Source organism: Diadema antillarum, unplaced genomic scaffold (assembly GCF_040938485.1).
Source record: "Diadema antillarum isolate AM-2024a unplaced genomic scaffold, OU_Dant_1.0 seq00000821_RagTag, whole genome shotgun sequence".
Taxonomy (NCBI): Eukaryota; Metazoa; Echinodermata; class Echinoidea; order Diadematoida; family Diadematidae; genus Diadema; species Diadema antillarum.
In genome coordinates, this window is record NW_027271698.1 from 558,658 (window position 1) to 584,514 (window position 25,857).

Below are 25,857 nucleotides of genomic sequence, written 5' to 3' on the forward strand. Positions count from 1 at the left end.
GTCATGCTGTGCTTTATATTGTCATTTCCCCCATAAATCTTGATGTTTTCTGCATTTAATTTAGTAAAGATTAGACAAAGTAATGAAGTACTTGATGTTTATGCATTTTCATCTCAAATACACTATTGTAAGCACAGCTTATTGCATAGTGAATAATATTGTGATGGACCAAATATTCCACTGATCCTAAATTAGGTTTTAACCTCTGTCTTCTTTATATTTTCTCCTGCTTTCTGCAAGTAGACAAGAAAATTTAGCATTTGAACAGAAAGATAATATTAAAGAGCCTATGTCTGAGCATCAGCTGTCTTATTTTTGCATTTCATGCTTTTACTTCTGCTGTGACATGAAAAATGATGTAGTACCTCTGAGAACTAATATTTCAGCTTTTGCTTTTTTCTGTTGATGTTCCTGATTGCTATTTGATAAATGCTTAAAGCTTGCTTTATCCTGATGTTCCATTTTGGCTTTAAAAGAAGGAGAAGAAGAAGATGAGAAAAAAAGCATAATCTGTAGGTTAAAGCAAGGGAGAGCTGCTGCCTCAACTACCAGTCCTTTGACAAAAGAGGGCAGTATATCACTTTTGCAAGTAGTTTGCCAACCAGTCTGTGAAATCATACTTGCTGTTCTTGGTTGGGAATCATGTGGCAATATCTATCTGTGATATTCAGTTCATAGATTTAGAGCTAAAAACTTGGATTTTTTTCACAGTTTTGTTCAGCTGTTAATGATAACAATATGTAGTTTGTGATAAGTTTTGGAAATGACTTTCAAAAATTGTGTTTTGGTCTTCTTGTGAATTTAAACTGAGATTGACTGGCATAATCTATGACGTTTCTTTTAAGCACTGTCCCATGTTTTGATATCTTTTTTCCTAAGTCAGTATCTATTGGTAAACTGATGCAGGGCAGTTGCCCAAGGTTATGAAAACCACACTTTTTAAAAAGCGAGCTTGCATAAGGTTGAGAGCCAGTCAATTCACCCAGTCTTTTGTCAACCACTGAAAAAAAAAATGCTGATGCAAACTTTCTTTCATGACATTGCAGAATTATGTTCTTACCTCTGTGATCACAAAACTGATTTCAAATTTAGTTGTGATCTTATGTGTAAATAATAAAAAAAAAATGACACTTCCTGAAAGTGAATGCGATGAGAGTGTACTGTTAAGAAGTGCAATAATTGAAAGTGAGCCACAATGCTAGATGGACAGTCATTTTGCTGTGGATGTGAGGTGTATTGGTTATCATGTAACCATCCTAATTAAGTATTTTTCAAGTATTGCTCCTCTGCATGCAAAGTCTTATCTACTAATCACCTGTTCAATTGTATGTAAGGTACTTTCGCAGTCTTATCTACTAATTACCTATTGTTTTGTATATATGGAAGGTATATATTCACATACTGCACTAACAAGTTGATCCTCTCTCATGCTTATCAATTTTGCTTGCAATCAGTCAATCAAATCAATACAGTGTGCTTGTAGGTATAATGCTACTGGTGTGAACTTTGTGTGTTATAAAAATGAGTTAAGCATGCAAATATTTGATTAAGTCACATAACCTGCTTTTTATTGGGAGAAATGGGTAGCAACACAGTAGTTCTTTGGGGGGTTTTTTAAGTATGGATGATGGAAGCATGCTTTAGGTTCTTGCTGAAGTTGTCAGGTGATCTTATCAGATGCTAAATTAAATGATACATTTAATATTGTGGTCTTACATCTATGATTATGAAATTTACAGTGAATGTACTGCAGCACTAATATGTTGGCAATGTAAAACATACTAAGTGTGTGTGATATCATTCTAGATAGTCTTTGTACAGCTTGGTCCTTAAAGGGAAGGTAAACCCAAAGAACAATGTGGATTGAGTGAAAGCAGCAACATTAGTAGAACACATCAGTGAAAGTTTGAGGAAAATCGGACAATCGATGCAAAAGTTATGAATTTTTAAAGTTTTGGTGTTGGAACCGCTGGATGAGGAGACTACTAGAGGATATGACGTATGAGTGGACAACAATACAAAGAAAATATAAAGGAAATTCAACAAAAATTCACTTTTCTAGAATTATGAAAGAGCAATGGACCAACCGCTTTCAGAAAGCAGGGGGAATAATTGCTACCCTTAACATATGTCAATATCAAGTTGATGGAATTTGTAATTTTCATGAAAAATGGATTTTTGCAGAATTTTCTTTATATTCACTTGGTATTGTTGTCCACTCATACGTCATAACCTCTAGTAGTCTCCTCATCCAGCGGTTCCAACATCAAAACTTTAAAAATTCATAACTTTTGCATCGATTGTCTGATTTTCCTCAAACTTTCACTGATGTGTTCTACTAATGCTGCTGCTTTCACTCAATCCACATTGCTCTTGGGGTTTGTCTTCCCTTTAAAGCTTTACAGTATCACCAATGAATGAAAGTGAATGGCATAGGTCTAATATTTATTCTTTGTCACATAACAAATATTATGATGCCATAAATTACTTTATGATGTGCTGTCTTGCAAAGATAATTAAAGGAAACTTTAATTACTTGCAATGGTAGTTAAAGGAAAGGGTTTTCTCTATTTGTTGGTGCTGTAAAAACCAAAATCCACTTTGAGAGATGCCTCAGGGGAATGGCAAATTTAATCAAAAGGGATTTCAGATGACATTTTAATTTCTCATTGCAATTTGGCATAATAACGTTAAAAAAAAATGATCTGACTTTTTACATCTGTTGTACTGTAAGGCTTTTCATAGGGTATTTTCAGGCCTCTAGCTCTGTACAGCGGTCACATGTATGTACACACACACACACACATGCACAGGCATGCACATGTATTTTTTTTTGATATTCTTTATTCACATTTCATTTTAATGATATCAAATCATCCAAAGGATGCGATGATCATTGAAAGAAGAATGAAGTCATTCCGTAATACTACTTAAGTGTATATACAAACTTGCAAAACTCTGCAAAGTATAACATGTGCAGCTGTAACACATGAACATGAGCAGCTGGGGCACTTTAATATGCTTTTACAAGACTCTTGCCTAACTCATGTGCAAGAGATGAAATGATAGAACAGAGTCTTATTGATGTGATATCTAATGTTGCAATACCTCTGATTCCTTGTCAAAACTGCATGCCTTCATTTCAGTGATGTATAGAATAAACATTGAAATCAATTCATACATTGCATATCTATGGCACAACAAAATTGTTATAGACACTGCTGTCTAAACATGTAAAGCATGATAACACTACACCTATTTTTCTTTTGTAGCAAGAACATTTGAATGGTATTCTTCTAATTCTGTTATATTTGGCAGTCATTCAGAGTTGTCTTTTTTGATTTATTAAAGAAAGATAAATGCTGTCATGATTCTCTTTTGTTTCACCCTGTGATTTTATCATGATGATTATACATGTGCCAGAGACAAAGAGAGTAATGATGAATATTTTACTCTGCAGGCCATGTCCGTGTCATGTTCTCCTTGAGTTTCTCATGAATTTTCTTGACCTGCAGCTTATTCAATTTCTGTATAAATGTATATTTTCCAATTGCTTCAATATTTCTTTCAGTCGGGAGCATGCAATCAGGATGATCTGTACCTGGCTCCAACAGGTATGCTCATGTTTTTAATCAATTTTACAATGTTTAGCATATCTGGTCTACAACAATTTCTTTTGGGTATGGCATACTGTATAAAACCATTATTTTCGCAAGGTCAGTTTTTTGAAACATTTCATGATTTCTCACTTGCTCGTGAATTTGACAACACATGCTAATATCAATATCATATACCTATTCAAACTGTTTAAATCTCATATGGCTTTAAAGGGAGTGTTCAGTTCTGGTGAGGTGAGGATTTAGCTTTTAACGTTTTGCGAGATATTCAGAAACCACTCTATGAGATGTCAAAGAGCATGCCGTTCTAAGGGGTATCAAAAGTTTATTCGATGAAAACCGGTCTTGAAATGGCTGAGATATCCAAAAACAAGGTGAAACAAAGAGATCCTAATAAAGTTGTGGCATGTCGCCTTTTATTATTAGCACTTTTTTGGATATCTCAGCCATTTGAAAACCAATTTTCATCAAATAAACATTGAATCCTTCTTAAAATTGTATGCTCTTTCATATTTCATAAGATGCTTTTCGTTATCTCACTTAGGAATGTTCAAAACATGAATCCCCACCTCAACCAGTACTGTACAGTCCCTTTTAAGCAATTTTGAATACGACACAGTACGGTTCATTTCAAACAACTTTGCGTAACTACTGCACTATTTTGACTGGATTCTTACTTTTCAATTCCAAATGCAATCAAGCTTTGGGATTCAACAATGCCTCCCAATTACCAATTCTATGTGAAACAGGAGCCTGACAAACCCCTATTCATCCCTATTCAAACATTTTTAAGGGGGCAATCTCGCCTGTCTGATATATATGCCATGCAAATGTTTGGTGAATTGAGCAGTCTATGATGTTATCAAACTATCCATTGAATATATTTGTGTCAATTAAGATTATGTGTTGGTGTGTGTGTTTTTTTTAATTCATTTAACAAAAAATCATAGCCAATGGCTCACAGCATTGGATAGCTATGAATATTGTGCTGCTTTTGAATGACAGGTCTAGTTTGCTGTTCATCCAAAGCCAACATTTGGCTCTTAAGGTGCCCAGTGACGTCTTAATCATGTAAACTCATAACCTTCCTCTGCTTTGTTTTTCATGTTCTGTGTAGAAGAGGATGCTGATGATGTGTACGATATTCCTGATGCGTCAGAAGGGGATGGGGATGGTAAGTCCTTCATGTGCTAGTGTGACCGTACTTCATTCTCGGTGCATTTTAAGAAAGTTTTAGGGGTCTGAAGGTTGATGTGGTGGACTCCTGATAGTCAGATCACAATTTCCTAAGCCACAACTGGTCAGTTGAAACCAGGAGGGCATTTCATGAAGTGTTTTTTTCAAATATTTTTTTCTAACAAATTGGTATAGGCTACTATCAAGTGAAATCCTCGCATCTGAATGGCTGAGAGTAAATTTGTCTGACAAGTTTGTCAGTCAAAACACTTAGCGAAATGCCCCCAGATGCTTTCTTAACCTCTTCTGTGCCAGGGACTTTGTCCAGTGTGTACAATGCTATAGGGTTTTCTGTGTCAGTTGGCATTCAAAGCACATAAAGGGTTAACAGGAGAGGTAGATGTCATCTGAAGTTTGCTGACATTTCATGAGGAGGAAGTCATGTGCTTTCATTCACAGCTTTTTTCTCTTTTCTCTCTTTTTTCAGACAAGAGATACATGTAGGCTTTGGTAAAGTCCATTGTCCTACATCTTTCCAATGTCCTGTCTTTTTTTTTTTGCTCAATATTGTACTTTTTTGATCTTGAATCTTAAATTGTCACCCTTAAGATACTAGTAATGAAGATCGTAAAGAAAAGTCAAAGATTGACTACAAATGGTACTGGTATTAGAGATATCATATGTCCTTTGAACTATGTCTGCATAGTGTTAAAGTGGCTACCATCATAGTTCTGTCATTGACTGATCTCATCGCTCATGTACTGGGACATCACCAAATTTTCAGGATTCATTGGGAGGGGGAGGGGGAGGGGGAGGGGGAGGGGAGGATTGCATCAATTTGCAAGAATAAGAGTGCCGCTCTGTGATTTGGCACATTGATTTTGCTGCCAAAGATGATGTAATTGACTTGCATACTCTGGGTTTCTACTACTCAGAGAGAAAGGGCATGAATATGTGGTATTTTCACCAAGTTGTGGGTTACCAAGCCTTATGAGTGAGCCAAGTTTCTGGTTTTGGACTAATGCCGAAAGGAAAAGAAGAGCTGTCCTCTTTGTGTGAATAGGCCTTTGCGGAAATAAATGCTGACAAAGAGAGGATGCTTTCTGAGTAATTGAAACAGTATGGCTCTTTCAAGTTTAAAGGAAAAAATAAGAAGACTACAAAATTAGCACTCTGAACTTGGCACCCGTTGGGATCTTTGTTTACCCAATAAATCTGGGCAATTTACTGTATACATTTATGTCTTTTGGTAGTGAGGCTCTTTTTGGCACCTACTGGTAGCTAATGTGAGACGTGAGCCAATCTCACTTTTTGGTCTTTAATTTGTTAGTTACAGGTATATCATGCGGCAACAACACCAAACAATGATGTGTGTAGATGGGGTGCTAAAATTGACAGATTGCTTACAAGAGAGGAAGAAGAAAGATTATACATTGAAACCTGGGCATGCATGTTGCCCAAAGGGAGACAAAAATGTCTTTATAGACAGGTTCATTTACATATGAATGTTTAATGCTCGAGAGGGAAATATAGCGATCTTTAATGGGCAAGTGGTTATTATATACAGGTGGTTGCTAAAGCAGGATTGATTGTATTTGTATTCAGATCTGATTAGATAAGATATCTTGCTGCCATTTCGTCGACTGAGAACCAGAAGGGCGCTATCATATTCTAAGATTCGAGCATAAATAAGAACAAAACAATCAATTTTCATGAAATAAAACGTTTATTCAATTAAAAGTGGGTTGAGTTATAAGCTTTGTTCCAAATATTGGGTAAAATAGTGCCCTTGTGGTTTTAATCTATAACATTTTACTGAAAAGTGAAATAATTTCAAATTGACTCCATAAGATAGAAGAGATCGAGCTCTACAACGTGATGACAATATGATTTAAAGTTAAAATCAGTTAGCAGTTGTGAAATGGACATTTGTGTGACAAGGGTATTCTTGTGTGTAGGCAATTTCAAATCATAGAGGAATATAAAACCAACCTATCATAAATTTATGAATAAATGAATAAATAGAGTGCATTTCATTGCCAGCTGTGCTATTCATTCCAGTCTAATTACTTAATTATCACTGCTAGACTTCTTGCTACACTGTCATACAAACAAAACTAGAGAAGACATAATCAACCCGTTGAGGATGAGTCCTGAGTATACTCGGGCAGGTGTCTATGGGAAATGCATGTTGTAGCAAAATCAGTCCATCCTCAATGGGTTAATGAGTGTCAAACACTGAGCACAGGTGCACCATTGCACACAAAGCTGAAGCATGCAGTCATCATCTGCATTATCATTCTTATTACCAGGGCCCCATTTTATCAAAAGGTAAAATCAATTTTAAATTTCCTTACCACACAGGCTGCCATAGACTTACAGTTGAAATCAACTATAATCGATTTTAACTCTTCATAAAACAGGGCCCTAGTACAACTAATGAGAGTAGACTGGTTCTTGCTGCACAAATGCAATATTGTTACTAAACTGGACCGGATTCTCCAATCTTTTTTCTTGGGCCTTTTTCACAGCATGAAATTTGCTAGAATTGCTACTGGCATTCAATGCATATAGTTTAGGCAAGAACTTTTTGTGTGCATTTTCATTTTATGAATCTTGGTTCTCACAAAATATGGGAAATAAAAATACACGTGAACAATTCTGGTTTTACAGGTAGTACCCTTGTGTAATGGAGGGACATGGAAAGAGTTTTCCAAAATTATTGGTAGGTCAGTTTTAGAGGGCATATCTAGACTGCTAGCCACAATCATGATGTGATCATCATGCTGCTGCGGTCACATATACCTTGAGTTACTTGTAGATGTTGTTGTATGGATTTGCTCTGAAATGCAGCACTTGTAATGCACATCTTGGAGAACCATCTTGGCATACGTGGATGCTGAGAGATATTAGACTGTATGTAGAGGCAGTACAAGACATGATTTGATAACAATGTGCATCATACTGAAGACCTTAGCATTCTTGACAAGCAGAGGGCAAGTTTTGGTGGGGAAAGGAATGTGAGAGTGTATGGTAAATATTCCTGCAAACAAGCACTTGTGGTGTACATACTAGGAGACACCCCTGTGTTATGGAGGGACCTGTAGGGAGTTCAGTAAACTGAAGCAATCCAAACAGACGGAGGAGCATCTCAGGTTGACATGAAAAATTAGTAATAGTTACAGTAGTAGTAGTAGTAGTAGTAGTAGAAGAAGTAGTAGTAGTAGTAGTTGTATAGTAGTAGTAGTAGTAGTAGTAGTAGTAGTAGTAGTAGTAGTAGTAGTAGTTGTAGTTGTAGTAGTAGTAGTAGTAGTAGTAGTAGCAGTAGTAATAGTAGTAGCTGTTGTTGTTGTTGTTGTTGTTGTTGTTGTTGTTGTTGTTGTTGTTGTTGTTGTTGTTGTTGTTGTTGTGATAATGCTAGTAATAGTAGTAGTAGCAGCAGCAGCAGTAGTAGTAATAGTAGTAGTTCCTACAGTAATTATAGTACTTTTAGTTCTCATACTGAGAAATACCCTTGGTGGTAATTACACTTCTGGCAGTATTAGAGGATAATCACAAAGATCAAACCAGAAAACTCTCAAGACTTCAATGTTAATTACTACACACTATACAGATGTATATCCAGAGCAGAATATCAGGTTAACACAATACACCATGGTGCATTTTAATGCGCAAAAAAAAAAAATACAGATTTTAAACACCATACAAATTACTGTGTACATAACTTTTTTTTAGAAATACACTCCTATCTGTGTTTTGTTTCAAAGAGATAACTTGCTTTAAGGTTTAATGTGATTATGCCAAATAATCCAAAAAGTTGCTGATATCCTTGCTGCCTGATTTAGAATTGTAAAAGTGGAAATTTTGCGGTGTTGAAATTTTGTGCATTTCACACGACCAGAAACTAGCCGAAATTAAAAGCGCACAAATATTTTTGCTAGCCATGTGTCTCTGTAGTGTCTTGATTCTGCAGAATTGAAAACATGCGAAATTTATCTTACCTGAGAGCAAAAAAAAAAAAAAATACTCACGTGAATAGATCCACTTTAACAGTGTGAGTTCCTTAGTAGCCATTGTAAGACTCCAGTCACCCTTGTTTTAGAAATAAAACCTAGTCAAAGTTTTATTAAACTGTTCAGAAGGTACTGTGTGTGGAACGGAGACTTTAGCTATCATTTTTTGTTTTTGTTTATTACATTGAACAAAATATGGTTCGTGATATTGAAGTCTCTGTTTTCTTTCTTTCTTTCTCACAGATATCTATGACATTCCAGATGATGTACCGGATACCCATCAATCAGCACCACCTCCTCGACAACCACCACCGGTGAGTGAAACTTGACATGATTGCAACAAACATGGCAACATTATGATCCTCACTTTATTGTGCTTATGTGGGGGGGGGGGGGCACTGTGGCATGGTGGATAAGACTCCTGACTCCCAGTCGAAGGACACTAGTTCAATTTTGGCCAAGTGCTGACATCCTTGGACAAGGTGTTTTTCCCACCATGTCCCTCTTTACCCAGATTTTTAAATGGGTATGTGGCAACGCTAGGGTAATGATAATGGCAGGGCCCTCTGGTAGGAGCAGTGGCAACACTGAAGAGGCTACCCTGGAAAAAGAAGACCTTCTTATAATAGGCGAATGTTGTTACCAACTCAATACTTCCTCAGAATTGATAATACAGCCTTGTGATTTACACAGGAAGAACTGCCTTTGTGGAGAACTTATGTTTTGTTTGTTGAGTAGGCTGAAAAAAAAAAGGATATTGTTCAAGGGAGGACAAGAAATATTCATTATCAGCTGCAAAGCAACATCACTGTGATATGGAAGAATGAAGTAGGCATGTGTTGCCTTCTTGAGTATTGTTCATATCGGGTATTAAAAGTTGTCTTGAATACACTTGTGTTGCTGCATTACCCCCAGAGGAATAGATTTTGCCTTTTTGAAGATCGTAGATTTTGCCTTTTTGAATATCATTGGTTTTTTTGGCAGATATTGACCATGGAAAGAAAACATCAAATGAGAAGATAAGAGTGCATACTGGTTTGGAAAAGAAAATTGTGCTGAACTATTTCAATCCCTTTGCTGACAACTTAAACACACAGTGTCAATGATAGTCTAGAATCCTAGTTCTGAGAAGAATAACACAAAATGAAGTTACAAGTACATCCTATTTTGATAATTTTTTTAAAAATCCATAACAATAGCAAATTAAAACTTCATTTCTTCACTAAGGGATTAAAAGAGTGGGCAGCTTTAAACGGGAAAAGCATTTGTGACCGGTGACAACGGTTTCAGGCAAAAGTCGGGAATTTTGAAAATTCATTTTTTCACTGAATCATATTGCCCATTTCCTAAGCTTTGCATTGATATAAAATACTTGTATTCTTCGGCACCATAAGTGGGCATAGAAAGAGAAATAAAATGCACTTTTTAAGTTGTTAGCCTGACAAAATTGCGAGAAAACAGGCTTTGAAGATTCACCTCTTTCTCAAAGACAATGTCCGAGCGGCGATGCGAGGGGAGAATCACCCATCCGTACGATGGTGCCAATCGATGTTAAGCCCCGCCTCTAGCAACCACATCGGCTTTTGATTGGCTCACTGAGAGAGTCAAATTTCCTTCCTCAGAGCTCAGCGTATGGAGCCGAAAAACAATGCGTTTCGCTAGGGTTTGTTTACCAGAACGTCTTTCAAGATGGCGAATACGATAATTGCACGTATGGTGTACATGTACATGACGTGTATGGTGCACATATTACGCAATGGCATCCACACGCCATGACTGTAACAGGAGCGGTGGCGAATCTACACATTTACAAATCGCGTTTTCATTGTGGTTGGTTTGTCTTTATCATTGGCGACCCTTTTGAAAGCAGAACTGCTAGTGCTGGCAAGGGTCATGCTTAAATAAAAAACAAAAAACAAACACGACTCGGTAGTTTGGTGTGATTTTGACGTGTAGTATTTGAATAAAATTGGTCACATGTGACCGCTCCTTTCCACTTATCTGCCTACCATTGAGTCAGTCTGCTGTCATAATCTTTACTACATATACAAGTAGACAAATTTGAGAATATTTAGTTTTCTTTCAACATGATTATGTCATGCTGCACGATTTTTGTTTCACTTCCGTTGTCGAACATTGCGGTAGAATAGTTTGAACAGAAAGCCAAACGAAGAGCACGCACTACAGAGCGAGCGTATAAACCACTATAGCAAGAACAATGCAGCATGTAATCGTGCACGCGTGGACAAAGCATTCCCCACACGCTGCAACTGGTGTCTCCGAAAGCCGAATTATGTAAATGTATGCGACGCACCAGCCAATCGCATGCGAGACCATGCGCCGTAGCAACACTGGGGATATTGGCGCGGCGTTCGAAAGAAGCTCGAAACTGACGAGTGCGATCAAACATAGGGTGCTTAAAATTCCATTTTCGATAGTAAAAAATTAGTCTTATGCTATGAAATTTAGTGTAGATGTAGAAAACATATCAAAGATTTGATTTCTGCAAAAAACCTAAATCGACAAAAATAATGGTCAAAATCTTTGTACCCCTCCTAGGAGGGAATTTGCTCTTGCGACTTTTGCCTGATACCGTTGTCGCGGGTCACATTTTCTTGAAGGGACATTCATTGTGAGCTCATGGTAGAGGTGTCAAAGCTGACTATGAAGATTTCAGGTGAACATTTTGTAGGAAATTAAGGTCATTTCCAAGTGATTAAAGGCTCAAAATGTCAAGCAAGGATTTAGAGGGAGGGTCATATTGTACTTGTAGGAAGAAAGATAGACACATAGACAGAGGGAGAGAGAATGAAGGTGGTAAATGAGAGAGGACAGTAAATGTCTGACTCGAAATCATGGAAAGAGAGAAGGAGCCATGGCAAGTTGGGATCAGTGTCAAGGTCATTAGTGAAGGGGAGCTGCCAAGTCTCCCTGATGCTGCAGGAGTCTCCCTGAAAACGTCAAAATCTGTTCATGTCTGAATAAGAGAATATCAAAATCTCCCTGATTTGGGAATTATTTTTGCCCATTGAAATGCACGTAACACACAGATATCTCCCTGATTGCTGTGTGAAATCTCCCTGATTTGGATGTGGGCATATTGGCAGACCTGGTGAAAGGGAAGCCTTCTGACGTCCGGCTAATTGTCAAACGAGGTCTCGTCCACTGGTGAAGTCATGACTAGTCTGAACATTTCAGACATAGTAATACCAATGCTTAATTAACTGAGAAAGCATTCTGCAAAAAAGAGAAAAGAGAGAGAGATGTTCACTATGGAAAGCCAAAAGGGACAGAAAGAACAATGAACCATTGGAATCAGGAATCAACACAACAGGAAATGCAGTCACGTACATGCATGTTGGAGACCGAAATTTTTGTTTCCTCAGAGGATGACACGGACGTCTTCAATTTCAGAAATGGGTCTTGATGTTGTCGCAAAGCAAGCACAGACTCTCTCTAGAGGATGGTGACCAAAGTGGTCCATCTCCAACTGCTGTCATCAGTCACGGACAAATCTACGGATGAGTCTTCTTTGTGCTGGAGGGAAAAGTTCAAGTCTTGCTTAGGATGTAAACACATATCAGACTATGAGGGGTTTCAGACTTCTAAAAGACTTCAATTGGTAAAACGTGTCTAGAAACTTGTTACTTGATTCTAGCTTATTTATAGTCTGAAAGCAATCTTGAATCATGTTTATGGCCAGTCACAGTCTGGAGGTGATTGCCATTCAAAATTTGCTCTATTACGAATGCGTGTTGACAGGTAAAACTGTAAGGTGGCTATAATAGGACTGAGGTGGAGAATAACTGCCATGGTGTTGGCATGCACATACAGTCAACCTTGCTTAAGTTGACCTCGCATAAGTCCAATAATCACCTAAGTCGAAGATCTGTCCGAGCCCTCTTCTCTTTACATTCTATTGATTTTAATCCTCATAAGTTGAACTTTCTCTAAGTTGGAGCTATTTCTTACATAATCCAAATGGATTCAACTTACCTGTAGGCAAGGTTGATTGCACATACTCTTGCAGAAAACATGTCAAGAGTGGCATGTCCGATTTGCATGCCACAGGGTTTGCAAAATGACTGCTGCTGCATTGCAGGGGATGGTCAGCAAGTCTGTGTCTTGTCTGAACAGGTCATGATTCTAAACTTGATAAGAGAGAATATGTCTCATAGATATGATTACAAAGGAGCAACATCTTACAGTCTGAAAACCCCCAATGTTTTCGACTAGAACTTGCATGGAAGTTTCAGGGCCAGGACACAGCCGTGGAAAGATAGACAAAGCACCCGGGGGAATTCTAGATTCTGTTTTGGATGCATCCAGACGCCCTTTTGCAGGTTTCGCTGCCGACTTGTATTCTGTGATGTTGAAAGAACCATTGTCTGGTGATAGAAGGCATTAGAGGTTATCCTGGAAAACACTCATGTTTGTCTTCGAGTGATACGGGATGGATGTCTATGTTTAGGGCAGCGTGGAAGCCCGATAAAGTTCATCAGGATTTTGCCTCGGGAGTGATCAAGTAGCCACGAACAAGTTTTGTTTTTTTTCCGTTGCAAGGAGGAAATTTCAATAAGAGCCGTCAGCAGACAAGTTTCACATGTTGAAGACAATAAAAGGAATCACTAAATCAGTGACATGTGATTGTCAATGAACACATATGGCACTCTGCAGCAGTGAAGTTATCACTCTTTCTTTATGTAGTATTACCTCTTTGGTAAATGAAATGTATGTTGATTAACTTTGGAATTATTTGTAATGTACAATGCTCTAATTTTTCAGTTTGTGTGACATATGAAGTAAAATCTTAAAGTTGTGTTCTTTACAGCTTTATTGGAATTAAAGCTTAGAATAGTTTATAGATAGTATCACATCCATTTTTAGCCATGCATGCTTTTCTAAATGTGTTTTCCAGCATTCTCTAGAGGGAAGCACCTAGCCTTGTACCTGACAAATTTGCTTAGAGTTATTTGCCCAAGACATGCATAATTTTTCTTTGAAAAATTTGGCAGCTGGTGAAATTGAGCACAAAATATTTCAGTTATTAGGACTGAGCTTGACAATAAAAAATTAATACAAAAAGCTCCCCAAAATGTTCTTGTATAAAGTCACCTCTGAGAAATCAGTGTTCCTTTCTGACAAGTAATCCAAGTTTGCTTGACAATTTTGATGCAATTATTACTTTGCTTTATGAGTTTGCAGTGAGCTTTATCTTGCCACCTGATGATAAGAACATGCTGTACGGTTTCCAAAAACTTAATTGAATTTATTCAAACCCAAAATATTTAGAGAGTTAAATTTGTTGTATGCCCACTACAGCTTCCTGTCCAACTTCCTGTCCAGTACAAATGGAGCATACAGATACGGCCAAGAATTTTTTTTTTTTGTATGACTGGCAGAGAGGTCATGACTGGCCCAAAATTGAGACCTCGTAAAACTTGGCAATGATTTTGAATTTGTTTGTTTTTTTCATAGCCAGTAATGGCTTATTTAATCTTTCTATAGAGGAGAAGGGGGTTTCGGAAGGATTTTGCTGTAGAGGGGAGGATGATAACAGTTTACTTTTTCATAACCTTTTGATGATGAACACTTGACGAGTCCATCTGCCACCTGTCATAGAGTTGCTATGACGACACACATAAGTGTGTTGCAGTCCCTCCCACGGATGATACTCCCACTCACCCAAATTCCTGTCCCCCCTGCCAATGGTGTCCGAAATCCCATTAGTTCTGCACGCCCAGACCCTGATGTCAAAGGACGAGGCGAGGGCAACTGCACCGCGTTTGAGTGGGGATTTTTCTGGAGTGACTCAGAGCTTGGGACTGAAGCAGCGGTTTGGGCCAGATATAGTCAGCATCACACATCGTGCCAAGAAAACCACATGTCGTGTACGGATCACTGTGCTTGCAGGAGTCCGTGAAGAGTGCACTGCACCGGCCGTGCACACATTGTATTAGGGGATGCAGTTTTGAGTTCGGTGTTGACATGGCTGCCTTCGACGTTTGGACGCCCAGCGAATACGCGCTCAGGCGCTCTCTTCGTGAGACTGCCCGCTGGCGATTTCATGTAAGCTTGATTCTGTGTTCTCTGCAAGTAGTTTTTTAGCAGTGACATGAATGTGAACTGTTGTTGTTTCGTAATTATTTGTAGCAGGGATTTGTACAAAGCAACTGTTACAAGGTAAATGTTCCTGTGTGTGCTGACAACCAATAAGGAGCATGCATACAAGGTACGGTGTATCAGAGTAACGTATGTGTATAAATGTTTGGCTCCACCCATCACCATGGGTAAGTAAAGGAATTTTACATTGTATGTACCCTTTTCTTGACTAAATTGTGGATTCTACATCATTCAGGACATTTCTGTGGATGTGTTGATTCTGTTTGTTGGTATTGCTCCATTGTCTACGGGCTGGGACAACTTATGTTTTGTGATTGTCACATTTCATCCCAGGGAATGTCTGGTCAAGTCAGACTAGATGGCAACCCCACTTAGCGGCCGCTCTCATTGGTTCCGTGGCCTTTCCTCCCATCTTACGGTGGGATTAATCAACACGCGGAGGCTGCGGCTTGTTTTAATTGAAGGAGGATGTGTTGCCACTCTATGGGAGCTTCCTGTGAAGTGTTGAGGTTCCCATCCCACTGAGGAGCATCAGAATATAGTGAAGGGTCCCCCCCACCCCTCAAGAGAACCCTAGCACTAGTAGAGGTGTGCAGATTGTTCATTCAGGCAGGTAGCGTTCATTGGATTTGATTTTGCGGCTATCCTGTTGGAAGTCACTTTTGGACAGGGCGTACCAGGGGCTAATCTACTGTTCCCCAGCAGCCTCTTTTGCCTCAGCCTTGTTTCAAGTGTGTGGGAGGACAGGTTCGGAAGCACTCTGAGGGTTCCTGTGAAAGCAGTCCTCTAGCCCTGACTGATAGGGATCATCTGGCTTTCTTGAGCTTTCCATCTTGAGAGCAGCTTCTTTTTCTCCTACTTCTTTTTTTTTTCCCCTCCTTTCGTCGGTGTGGAGATACCCTGATCTTTCAGCATCATGAAAATGCAGTCAGGAATGTACTCAGCCGAGTCGGCAGTTGCCCAGAGTTTCAAATTCTTTCAGCTTCTAGCCATGGTAGGCAGAAAATTTCAGACATACATATTTTGTTCCTGCATGTGTATGAGAGATATTGTGAGTGAGTGTATATCTGTATGCATTCTTTTTTCCCTTGCTCTGAGGAATTTATCGTTTTGCCAGCAGATGTACTGTAAAACGAGGAATTTTCGCGTGCACTTTAATTTCGCGAATTTTGCGAGCGCCAAAATTCGCGAAATTAAAATGCACGCGAAAGCTTTTGCCTACACTACATGCATTGAATGCCGGTAGCAATTCGCGAAAATTTCATGCCACGAAAAAGGCTGTCGGCTCCAATTCGCGAAAATTTCATGCCGCGAATATATCATGTTTTACAGTAAATGTACTGGCTGTTGCGTGACGTGTGCTCCATTTTTGTTGTTACATTTGGTACTGTGCACTTTAGTTCCTTGTTCATCTCAACAGTTCATTCACTGATGAGATGTTTCGTGGTAAGTTATTCATTTAGTTATTCAGATTATTTTACACCTTGCCTCCTTCTGTCTTCGATTGACCCTTTATCAACTGAAGTGACCTTGTTTGTCCTCCGTTGAAAATCACTGAACCACTGCAGCTGAGTTTGTGCATATTTTTTTTTTTGTGTGTGTATGTATGTATGGGTCTGTCTGTCTGTTTGTGGAGCATGGGAATGTTAAAAAAGTTATAATTGTTTCTTTGCCGAGTTCATATTGTCCACACTTGAGTCACCCTTCTGCGCAATTCAATGGCACTTAAAACTTAATTGGGTTTAATGGCTGGTCTTAAAGGGGAAGTTTACCCTTGATATTAATTTGTGTGGCTAGAAGCAGAAAAATTATTGGAACAGGACTGTGAAAGTTTGAGCAAAGTTTGAGCAAATTAAAAGTAAGAAAGTTTTGATATTTTGAAGTTGTGCTTTTAGTATCAAACACAAATTGGCAATTTTGTGATGTCACTCATTAGCCTATGCCCTATTTCCTCTATACTGTGGTATGAGAAATTTACTTTGCCCCATCAAGTAAATTTCCAGGGGTAAATGTGCCCATAATACAATCATTGTACACATACAAGCCCACATGGACAAAAGATATTCCATCATTTTTATTAAAAATAAACAGGAATTTTATGGCATTTTATGGCATTTGTGAGCTCACATGCTACATCACAGAGTCATCAATTTCTGTTTGATTGGTCATACCATCCAAATTTCATAACATCTTGTTTTTCATCAGAATTTGGTCAAACTATCCTGTTCCTATCACTTTTTTTTTCTTTTTTTTTTTGGGGGGGGGTTCTTTTCAAACAAACTTAATTTGAAGGTGACTTCCCCTTTAAAGTGAGTAGCCATGGATGGGTTAACATATAGATTCATAATAATCTTTCTAGGCTTGCATGGTGGTGAGAATTTGTGAGGAAGGGTTTGCTGAATATAGATTCATGTTCCGAATTTGTCCTCATTCAGTAGGCGTTTTTAATTTCTGCAGAAGAATGTGCTTGTACAACTTATTGATATTTGTCAGTGTGACGATTTTCTCCATTTGTTTCATTTTCCCCTATTTTCTGTGTATTCATATTCTTGTAGAGATATGCCATCGTGCATTTTAACCAGTTTCTTCACATTTCTCAGTTGAAAAGTGTACTCTCTTATCCATGCTTAGGTATAGCTATAGTAATCACAATGAGACCCTGCTTTTCTTTAGTTGTCCATTTAGCAATGATTTGTGCTTCTTACAGATCCCCATATACGTAAATAAAACTTTTTTGTTGTTGTTTAATTCCCTTCTGTTTTGCTAAATCTGTAAAGGTATCTTCCTTGAACTTTGTATTAAGCAATTGTCTGTATTTGCGAGATTGCAATTTCTCAAGGTATTTGAAAAGAAAAAAAAAAGACACTCTAGAAATTCTGGGGCTTCTGCATTCTATGTAAATGCATCCAAGAATAGATGTAGAGAAAGCCAATGGCAAATCAGGAGAGTCCCCATGAGATTTGAACCTCTGACCTTCCATTGGAAAGACACTTAAAGCCCTTTGCATCATCACCACTTCCTATCCGTGACATTGCCCTGCTGTTCTCTAGTGTCTACGAGCTGTCCTGAGCTAAAATGGTTTCATTCGTCATGGCCTGTTTTCTTCTTCTTCTTTTTTTCGAAGGCCATACAGGAAGTCACACACTGTAAAGTGAAAATTAGAATGTGTGAGTCAGTGGAGACCAAATTACAATGTATGAGCCTTCTGTTAGTTCACCTTGTGTTGATAGCTTGAAGTATACACACACTGTTCATCTGTCAAAACCAAGCATGAAGTCATTCCATGCAGGCATCCAAGATTAATTCTCAAGAATGGTGTCATTTTTTTTTTATGGAAAACAGAAACAAGAAACCCTTTTGCTGTTTGCAAAAGCTTTACCATTTACTTTCAGATTTCTCCACATCTTGTACAAAGTGTCATTATCAAATCATATATTCTTATTGTTGTAATCATTATCATTATCATTATTAGTATTATCATTATCTTCATTTTCTTCTTGTTTTTATCATTGTTATTCATCATTATCATCTATATAGGACGTTTTAGCGGCGCATTAAAAACGCGTATTGTAGTCCGCTCAATTTTTACTGTTCAATATCAGAGCATATTGAACGAAACGCATAGGCCAACGTATTAATTCACCATAGGCTACCGTTGTTACTTGCCGTTCAAGATCACACCATATTCAATTCTGTCTCGTCTAATGCGCGAGCGCTCGCTGAATGCGCAAACGCTTGCTACTAGTGCATGTCATTTTGTTGCAATTCACAAGCGCGCAAACATCTTGCTAGTTGTTTGTTCCCATATGAAGTTTTAGCGGCTTCCCCTTTTCAGCGCTGGGATGTGACTGCCGAGTCAACTTCAAAGACGAGTAGAAGCCCGCTAATTTTGTTTAGTTTATGCTTGCTCTGCTTGATTGTATAGATGATAATAATTATATTGGATGGCCTTGATTCATGGAATACCAGGGAATATTGCACTCGTTAGGGTCAATATTGCACTCATCTTCGATTCGTGCAATATTGGCCCTAACTCGTGCAATATTCCCTGGTATCCCATTCATAGCCATCCAATATAATATAATTATTGTCATCGTCATTATATTGGTATATTTTATTATAACCATCATCATCATCATCATTGATTGGTTTCTGTCAAAAAAATAATAATTTCATTGTTTGTGATTAAGTTTATTTTTCAATCAGTGCCATGTATAGACTGTAGAAGTAAATGCTATCACCTCTGCTCTTGATGTAGTATCATCTACAATTATGTAATAGTAACGTTCATGTGAAAGTCTGGAGCAAGCATACTGACAAAGGCAAATCATATCACATATCCAGTGAGGGTGTGCATCGCCTTAGAGGGCAGGGACGCAAGCTCTGCGCCATTTGTCATCTAAATAGCAACACTGATTTAATGAGAGGGGGATGTAATCATTTACCGGTCAAACAAAGACAGGAATGACCAGTGGGAAGTACTTAATCTGGGCAGTCCACTTTCTGGTAACACACCTTAGCCTTCTTCCAGGACCTATGGGTTTTTATTGTCCAATAGATTTCTTTCTAATTTTCAACATGTGCTAAAAGCACACTGACAGAATTCGGCATGTGAATACTGGCAATAAGATAAGCATCCTGGAAAGAGTCTACTTCAAATGCCAGATGTCAGTTGGATTAAAATCTTGAGCATAAAATGAAGAGAAATTATTCATGAAGCTCCACGGACAAGATTGCAAGTCATGGTAAAAGCAGGACAGAGTGTGCTGAGGTCCTGTCTTTGCGTGACGTGTAAAGTATGAGACTGCTGTTTGAAAAATGTCAAGTTTTGATCAGCATTAGTCAGCATTCTAGTCATGTATAAACTTGAGTGAGAGTGAAGTATTACCTGAATACAGTCCAAACAAGGCATACATGTATGGGTGTAAAATGGATGACATGTGTGAGCTCATGATGTTCAGCAGTAAGATCAATGCAAGATATGTCACGGAGAGCTTGATAGTACAGTAAACACATCATTTAAGACTCACCAGAAATTGGTATATTTGCTCATAATCCATATAGTTACATGTAGCTATCAAAGCAAAAAAGGATTCAATTCCATGATGTTGCTTTTTTACCCCATGTTATGAGCAGTCTAGCTTTTTCCGGGCTTGCTGTCCCAGCAAAATATGTGACTACTTCATCAAAAGTTACTGGACTTGGCATTTTATGTTGCCAGGATTTGTCGACTGGAGTAAATAAGATGACTTTGGGCTATTTGGAAGTGTCCATACATTTGGTGCCAGTTAGAGTTGGTTTCAATTAACCTGGCTAGATAGAGCTGACCTTATTCATTGAGTAGTTTCCTCTCATTAGCTTTGCAAAAAATTGAAATTTACAATAAAAGGACAGTAGGGATAGATGTGACCTTAGAAATGGCCTAGAAATGATGAACCATTTAATTCCAATTCATTCCACGAGGAAAACTTGTTTTTACCATCGAAAGTTGTCCCTAATGATGTCAAGATTGTGGTGATCTGCTCATCCAGCAGTGGCGGCACCAAAAATAAATTTTAAAAAAAATCATAACTTTTAACTTGATTGTCCAATTTTCCTCAAACTTTCACGAATGTGTTCCTACCAATATTGCTGCTTTCACTCAATGGAATCCACATTTATAATGTGCTTTTGGTTTTCTTCAGAAGCTATGAGGAAGTTTATACCAGGTTATCATATCATTATTTTTATCACCATCATTACCAGGTAGTGTTATCAAACAACATCTTGATTGACTTCATGTATTTTGGCACCTTGGAGTGTCCCACTGTCAATAACCATTATGTGATGATTTGATATAGGGATAATTACAGCTCCTCCTCGTGTCATCTGCTTGTGTTTATCATTTTAAAAAAATAGAAGGTAAAAACTGTCATTCCCATCACAGAAAAGGGCAAAGAGCTGCAAAGAGCCAGTTGGCAGCAGTTGACTCAGTATTAAAGTGAAATTTTGATACTTCATGACAACATGCCAAGGATGAAATTTGATGAAAGGATGAAAAATGCCGTAAACACACTGATGGCCAAGTTATCAAAATAGTTAGTCTTTCTGAAACTGCTGACAAAATCATTGTTTAAACTTGTCTGATGTTTCATAGAGAGACACCTTTACAGTTCTCGTCACATGCTGACAAACCTTAACCTGTTAAGGACGAGTCCCGAGTATACTCGGGCAAGTTTCTATGGGAAATGCGTGTTGAAGCAAAATCAGTCCATCCTCAATGGGTTAAAAGTAAAGTAAATAGGAAAAAACAGAGAAGTCTGAAGTCCACCATTGATGGGGGACAAAACACCAATAACAACCACCTTTGCTGAAAATAATAAGTAAAGATTGCCTCTTTGCTGGTTTCCATTTTTTTTAAAAGAAACCAAATGTGTTTTAGGGTCATTCACAAAGGCATGGATGCTGCTACTTACAAAGCATACGTCATGTATGTTTGTATGACCATTTTTTGGATATAATCGTTGAAGGTTTCCATGGCAATAGAATGTTTCATAGCAGAAGGCTTCATTGTACACCACATATTCTTTCTTTGGTCTGTATGTGGCCCTGAACAGGGCCTACCCATTCTCAAGGTTTGGGTTCTTATCGTTTTCTCTCCGGAGCCACACACATACCCAAGAAAGAATATGTGGTGTGCCGTGAAGCCTTGTACTACTAAATACATAGTTTTGGGGAGTGAATTATAATATTTGAGACTGGAAGATATTACCTGAATGAATTTAGCATTGACAGCAGGTATGAAAATGGTTTGGATTAACATAGATGTAGGGTTAAAAGGGTTAATATCTGTAATATTCAACTAGCATTGTTGTGATGACCTAAATGTCATAGACTGTTCTATGTGATAGTTCTGTGCTTTAGAAAGCCTTCCCTCCATTTTGCTAAATGTACCATGGTGTGCCTTTATTTCTGAGTCCTCCGTAGACCAAAGGCATAGAGCTGTTGAAAGTCATTTATATTTGGCCATTATTTCAGAGTGCAGTGAAGCATAAACTAGCCCAGAGTGAGCCACTAAAAGATGGAAAAAAAATACACATACACACGAAATCAGAATATCAGTAATGTTGAGCTGCGACACTTTTTATGGTGTTTGCTTTAACAAGGGAACCATTTCCTTTTGCAAGATGGAATTAATCATTTGCACTGATTCTCAGTAAAAAGAGGGTACACAGCTTTGGTGAAAGTTACCTAGCACCCTTCGCTGTCAGAAAACAAAATAGGAAAAAACAAAACCCTCTGTTGTATGATTTTCCAATAATTGTAGATTAGTTATATCTGCAGATTAGTTATACCTGCACTCAGTTAAACTCTTGATTGTAAATGCAAAATGAATGCAGCATATAGGTTAGGATCCATGTCATGTGTTAGTGTAGTCTTGTGTTAGTGTCATGTGTTAGTGTCATGTGTTAGTGTCTGTGTTAGGAGAGGATGGGTGTGTGCCAGTGTGGGGAGGGAGGATGAAGAATGTTAATGATTTGGGAGGGGGAGAAGGGTTTGCTTTTCTGCAGTGGTGATTCGCAGTGGACTTTGACGATTAGCAAAGTTCAGCGGGTCAGTTTATTTTGTGTCGATGACCTAACGTTGCACTTAGAAATGTCTCCAAGAATTTCCTCTGTAGAGACTGGATACATTTGCCGGAATCTGTGTCAGGTATATTTGGGAGGAGGGAAGTTTTTAGGAGGTGAGGACGGGAGCTGCTTTGGGGATCAATTATGTGGGTAAACAGGAGTCTTAAAAAGGTCTGCTGCCCTCTGGGGGTAGGAAGAGGTTTCAAGGGTAGAGGAACATCAAGATGGCATCCAGATGATGAAAAAAAATCTCTGCATCATTACTTTCCCCCTGCTTAGATGCAAGCGAGTTTATGCCAAAACTTGGTAACGAAACGACGTATAAAGAATCATCGTGTAGCATGTCAGACGCTAATCTTGACCATTCTGGAAAATGTCGAATAGATGTGCAGTTTCCCACTGCGCATGTTGTTATGGTCATGACATCACCGCTAGTGAGAAGAATAGGGTCACCTTTCGAGCAAGCTCACATTAAGTCCTGCCCAGTTATACCGTTCTATGGTTGCCATATGTTAAGACACATATGGACATGATGGAATGCTGATTCGTTATCGAGTTCTAGTTCGAAATGATGCTCTGACCGTCGTTTCATTATACGTCTTTTTGTTATACAATGTTTTATTAGTCAGCGTTCAGGCGTATAAATTCATCGCATAGCTATACCGTTTTGATACAGCTATACTGTTTTAGTATAATTTTTTTTTTTTTTTTTGCGTCTGAACACGCTGTCTAGTTCTAGCCAATATTCACATTTTCTTGCACTGGTCCCAATGACATCTGTGACCTCATGCATGTAGCAAGATCACCTTTGATCCTTCTGTTCCAGGGAATTTGGACAGTCTGCACAATGACATGGGGCTGTCTGTGCCAATCAGTACTCAAATCACACAAAGGGCTTACCAAGACAGAGTCCTGTTTAAAGTGGAACAGTAATTAAAATAATGCACTCATTTTCATGCAGGTTACATTCAACTATTGAACTCCAAGTTTTGTTAGGCTGTTAGCTACCGGTACTCATCTTTAACAAATGCAAGAAAGCTAACATACCCGTGTAATGTTGACTTGTTCCAAAACCCATTCTACCTACTCTGTGTAAGAGAAAATGGTATTTACCATTTAGTTGTATTTGTTTATGTATGAACAAGATTGTGTTTATCAGTCTCCATCTAAAGGGTGACGGGCATTGTTTGTTCAGTTTTTAATCTTAGAATTTAGTTTATATCAACATAGATTATTGTTCCCAAGATGTCACTTTTGTGTTCTTGTAGTGTTTTGAAAGACACCAACACATTTTAAGTGGGTAGCATATCTATAATTTGTCATGATGTAGTCAAATTTAGCTCAAAAGGCCACCCAAAGAATTTTGAAAACAGTATCAGTGAGACCAGGTACTCTTTACATGCCCTGTAGACCACATACAGTCCACCTGTAAAGGAATGCTACCTAGTGACTTCAGTGGACAAGTGGTCTTTACATCCAAGTGACCAATACATCAAGTTGGACCTCTCCTCTGTCAAAAGAGATGGCAGGCATTCAAATCTTAAATGTGCTCTTCAAGTTCATTGATCATTGCAATCTCTGAGATGTATGAAAAAAAAGAGCACTTCTACCATATCAACCCACTGAGCACTGGCTGATTTTGCTACAACATGCATTTCCCATAGACACTTGCCCGAGTATACTCCAGACTCATCCTCTATGGGTTAAAGGTGATGGCTAGTAACTGATTGGTGGGAATCAGTGGGAAGGCTGGGGGATGATTGTTCCAATCCTTGTGGGATTCATTTAAGAGTACAGTATATATCTGTTGTTGTGTGAAAATTATTTGCTTCAGAATGGTCTCATATTCAAGTAATGTGCAGATAAATGTTTCCCGATCGCCCCGTCACTGTACAGGCATGCTAACTTGTAAACCTTAAACTGCACATTACTTGAATATGAGACCATTCTGAAGCAAATAATTTTCACACAGCAATAGATATATAATGTACTCTTAAATGAATCCCACAAGGATTGGAACAATCATCCCCCAACATTCCCACTGATTCCCACTGATCAGTTACTAGCCATCCCCTTTAAGTGTGAGAGGAAACTCCCTCATTGGACATGATAGAGCCAATATACTGAACACTTCAGATAGCACACTGCTGAAGGGTATATAATCATCAGAAGATGTGAAACTAACAAGATTTTGACTTCCACCAGACTTGGCCACCTGCCAGTAGATGACTTGTAGTTTGTTTTCAGTGGAGCACACTTGTCCACTGTACAAGCTTGCAGTTGTAACATGTAAATTCAGATGGTGACACAACATTTGCTCCTGCGGCAATTGCTCCGGTCTTATTTTCTCCAAGGACTTAGGTTTAGGGTTGTGATAGAGTCTTATTTGAAGTTTAGTTTGATGTGAGGACTACACAGTAGGATTAGGGTTAGGGTGATGTTTGTGGGTAGTATATGTTTAGCTTAATAGTATGCAGATATCTCTTGGGAGCAGTTGTCGCAGGAGCAAATGTCATGAAGCCATTTCAGGTACATCCGTATTCAAGATGGAAAGATAAAAGAAAATATTGAGTGTGTCCATGTATTTAGATATTTTTCAAATTGCTGTCAAAGCTAGAAGGTAATGATTTATTCATTGACTATGTTGTTCTTCCCTTTCCTTCTAAAAATATTTCATCTTGAAAGGAAAACACAATCGAGGGAAAGAGACTTGTAACTTTTATGACTAATGATAACCCCTCCCTTCCCATCCCGCCCCCTTTTTTTTTGGGGGGGGGGGGGAGAAAAAAGAGTTTCGGTTGTTAACCATGCCATCAACTGAATTGACAAATGTTGATTAATAGGTTGGAACATGGCAATGCCGAGGTCCCAGTGTTATAGGTCCAGTCATATTGACATAAGAGGGAGGACTACCTAATTATGAAAATCCAGACTTGATCCCGACAAGCCTGTGCTTCCTTCCGTGCTAAGGCAAGGTAGTGGTTTTCTACCCCTGGGATAGGGAGTGGCTACTCTTTGAAAGTTTGATTATTCCTGCAGGTATGCATATTCATGTTTTTTTTAGCAGAAATGCAATATGAGTCCTAATGGTAAAAAGATATGCATATTCATGTTTTTTTAGCAGAAATGCGATATGAGTCCTCGTGGTAAAAAGATATGCATATTTATGTTTTTTAGCAGAAATGCGATATGAGTCCTCGTGGTAAAAAGATATGCATATTTAGGTTTTTTTCGCAGAAATGCGATATGAGTCCTCGTGGTAAAAAGATATGTGATGAAGAAGTGTGAGAGAGACGGGGGGGGGGGGGGGGATGAGGT

The 25,857-nt window shown here is 38.4% G+C and overlaps 1 protein-coding gene across 1 annotated transcript in view; it reads left to right on the forward strand.

Moving 5' to 3' along the window:
• Window positions 1-25,857, forward strand: part of LOC139739914 (uncharacterized) — a 189,102-nt gene that overhangs the window by 147,876 nt on the left and 15,369 nt on the right. Inside the window, exons 11-13 of the mRNA XM_071650514.1 lie at window positions 3,572-3,614; window positions 4,735-4,791; window positions 9,050-9,120. Coding sequence (XP_071506615.1) covers window positions 3,572-3,614; window positions 4,735-4,791; window positions 9,050-9,120 — 171 coding nt within the window. The remainder of the gene's footprint in view (window positions 1-3,571; window positions 3,615-4,734; window positions 4,792-9,049; window positions 9,121-25,857) is intronic.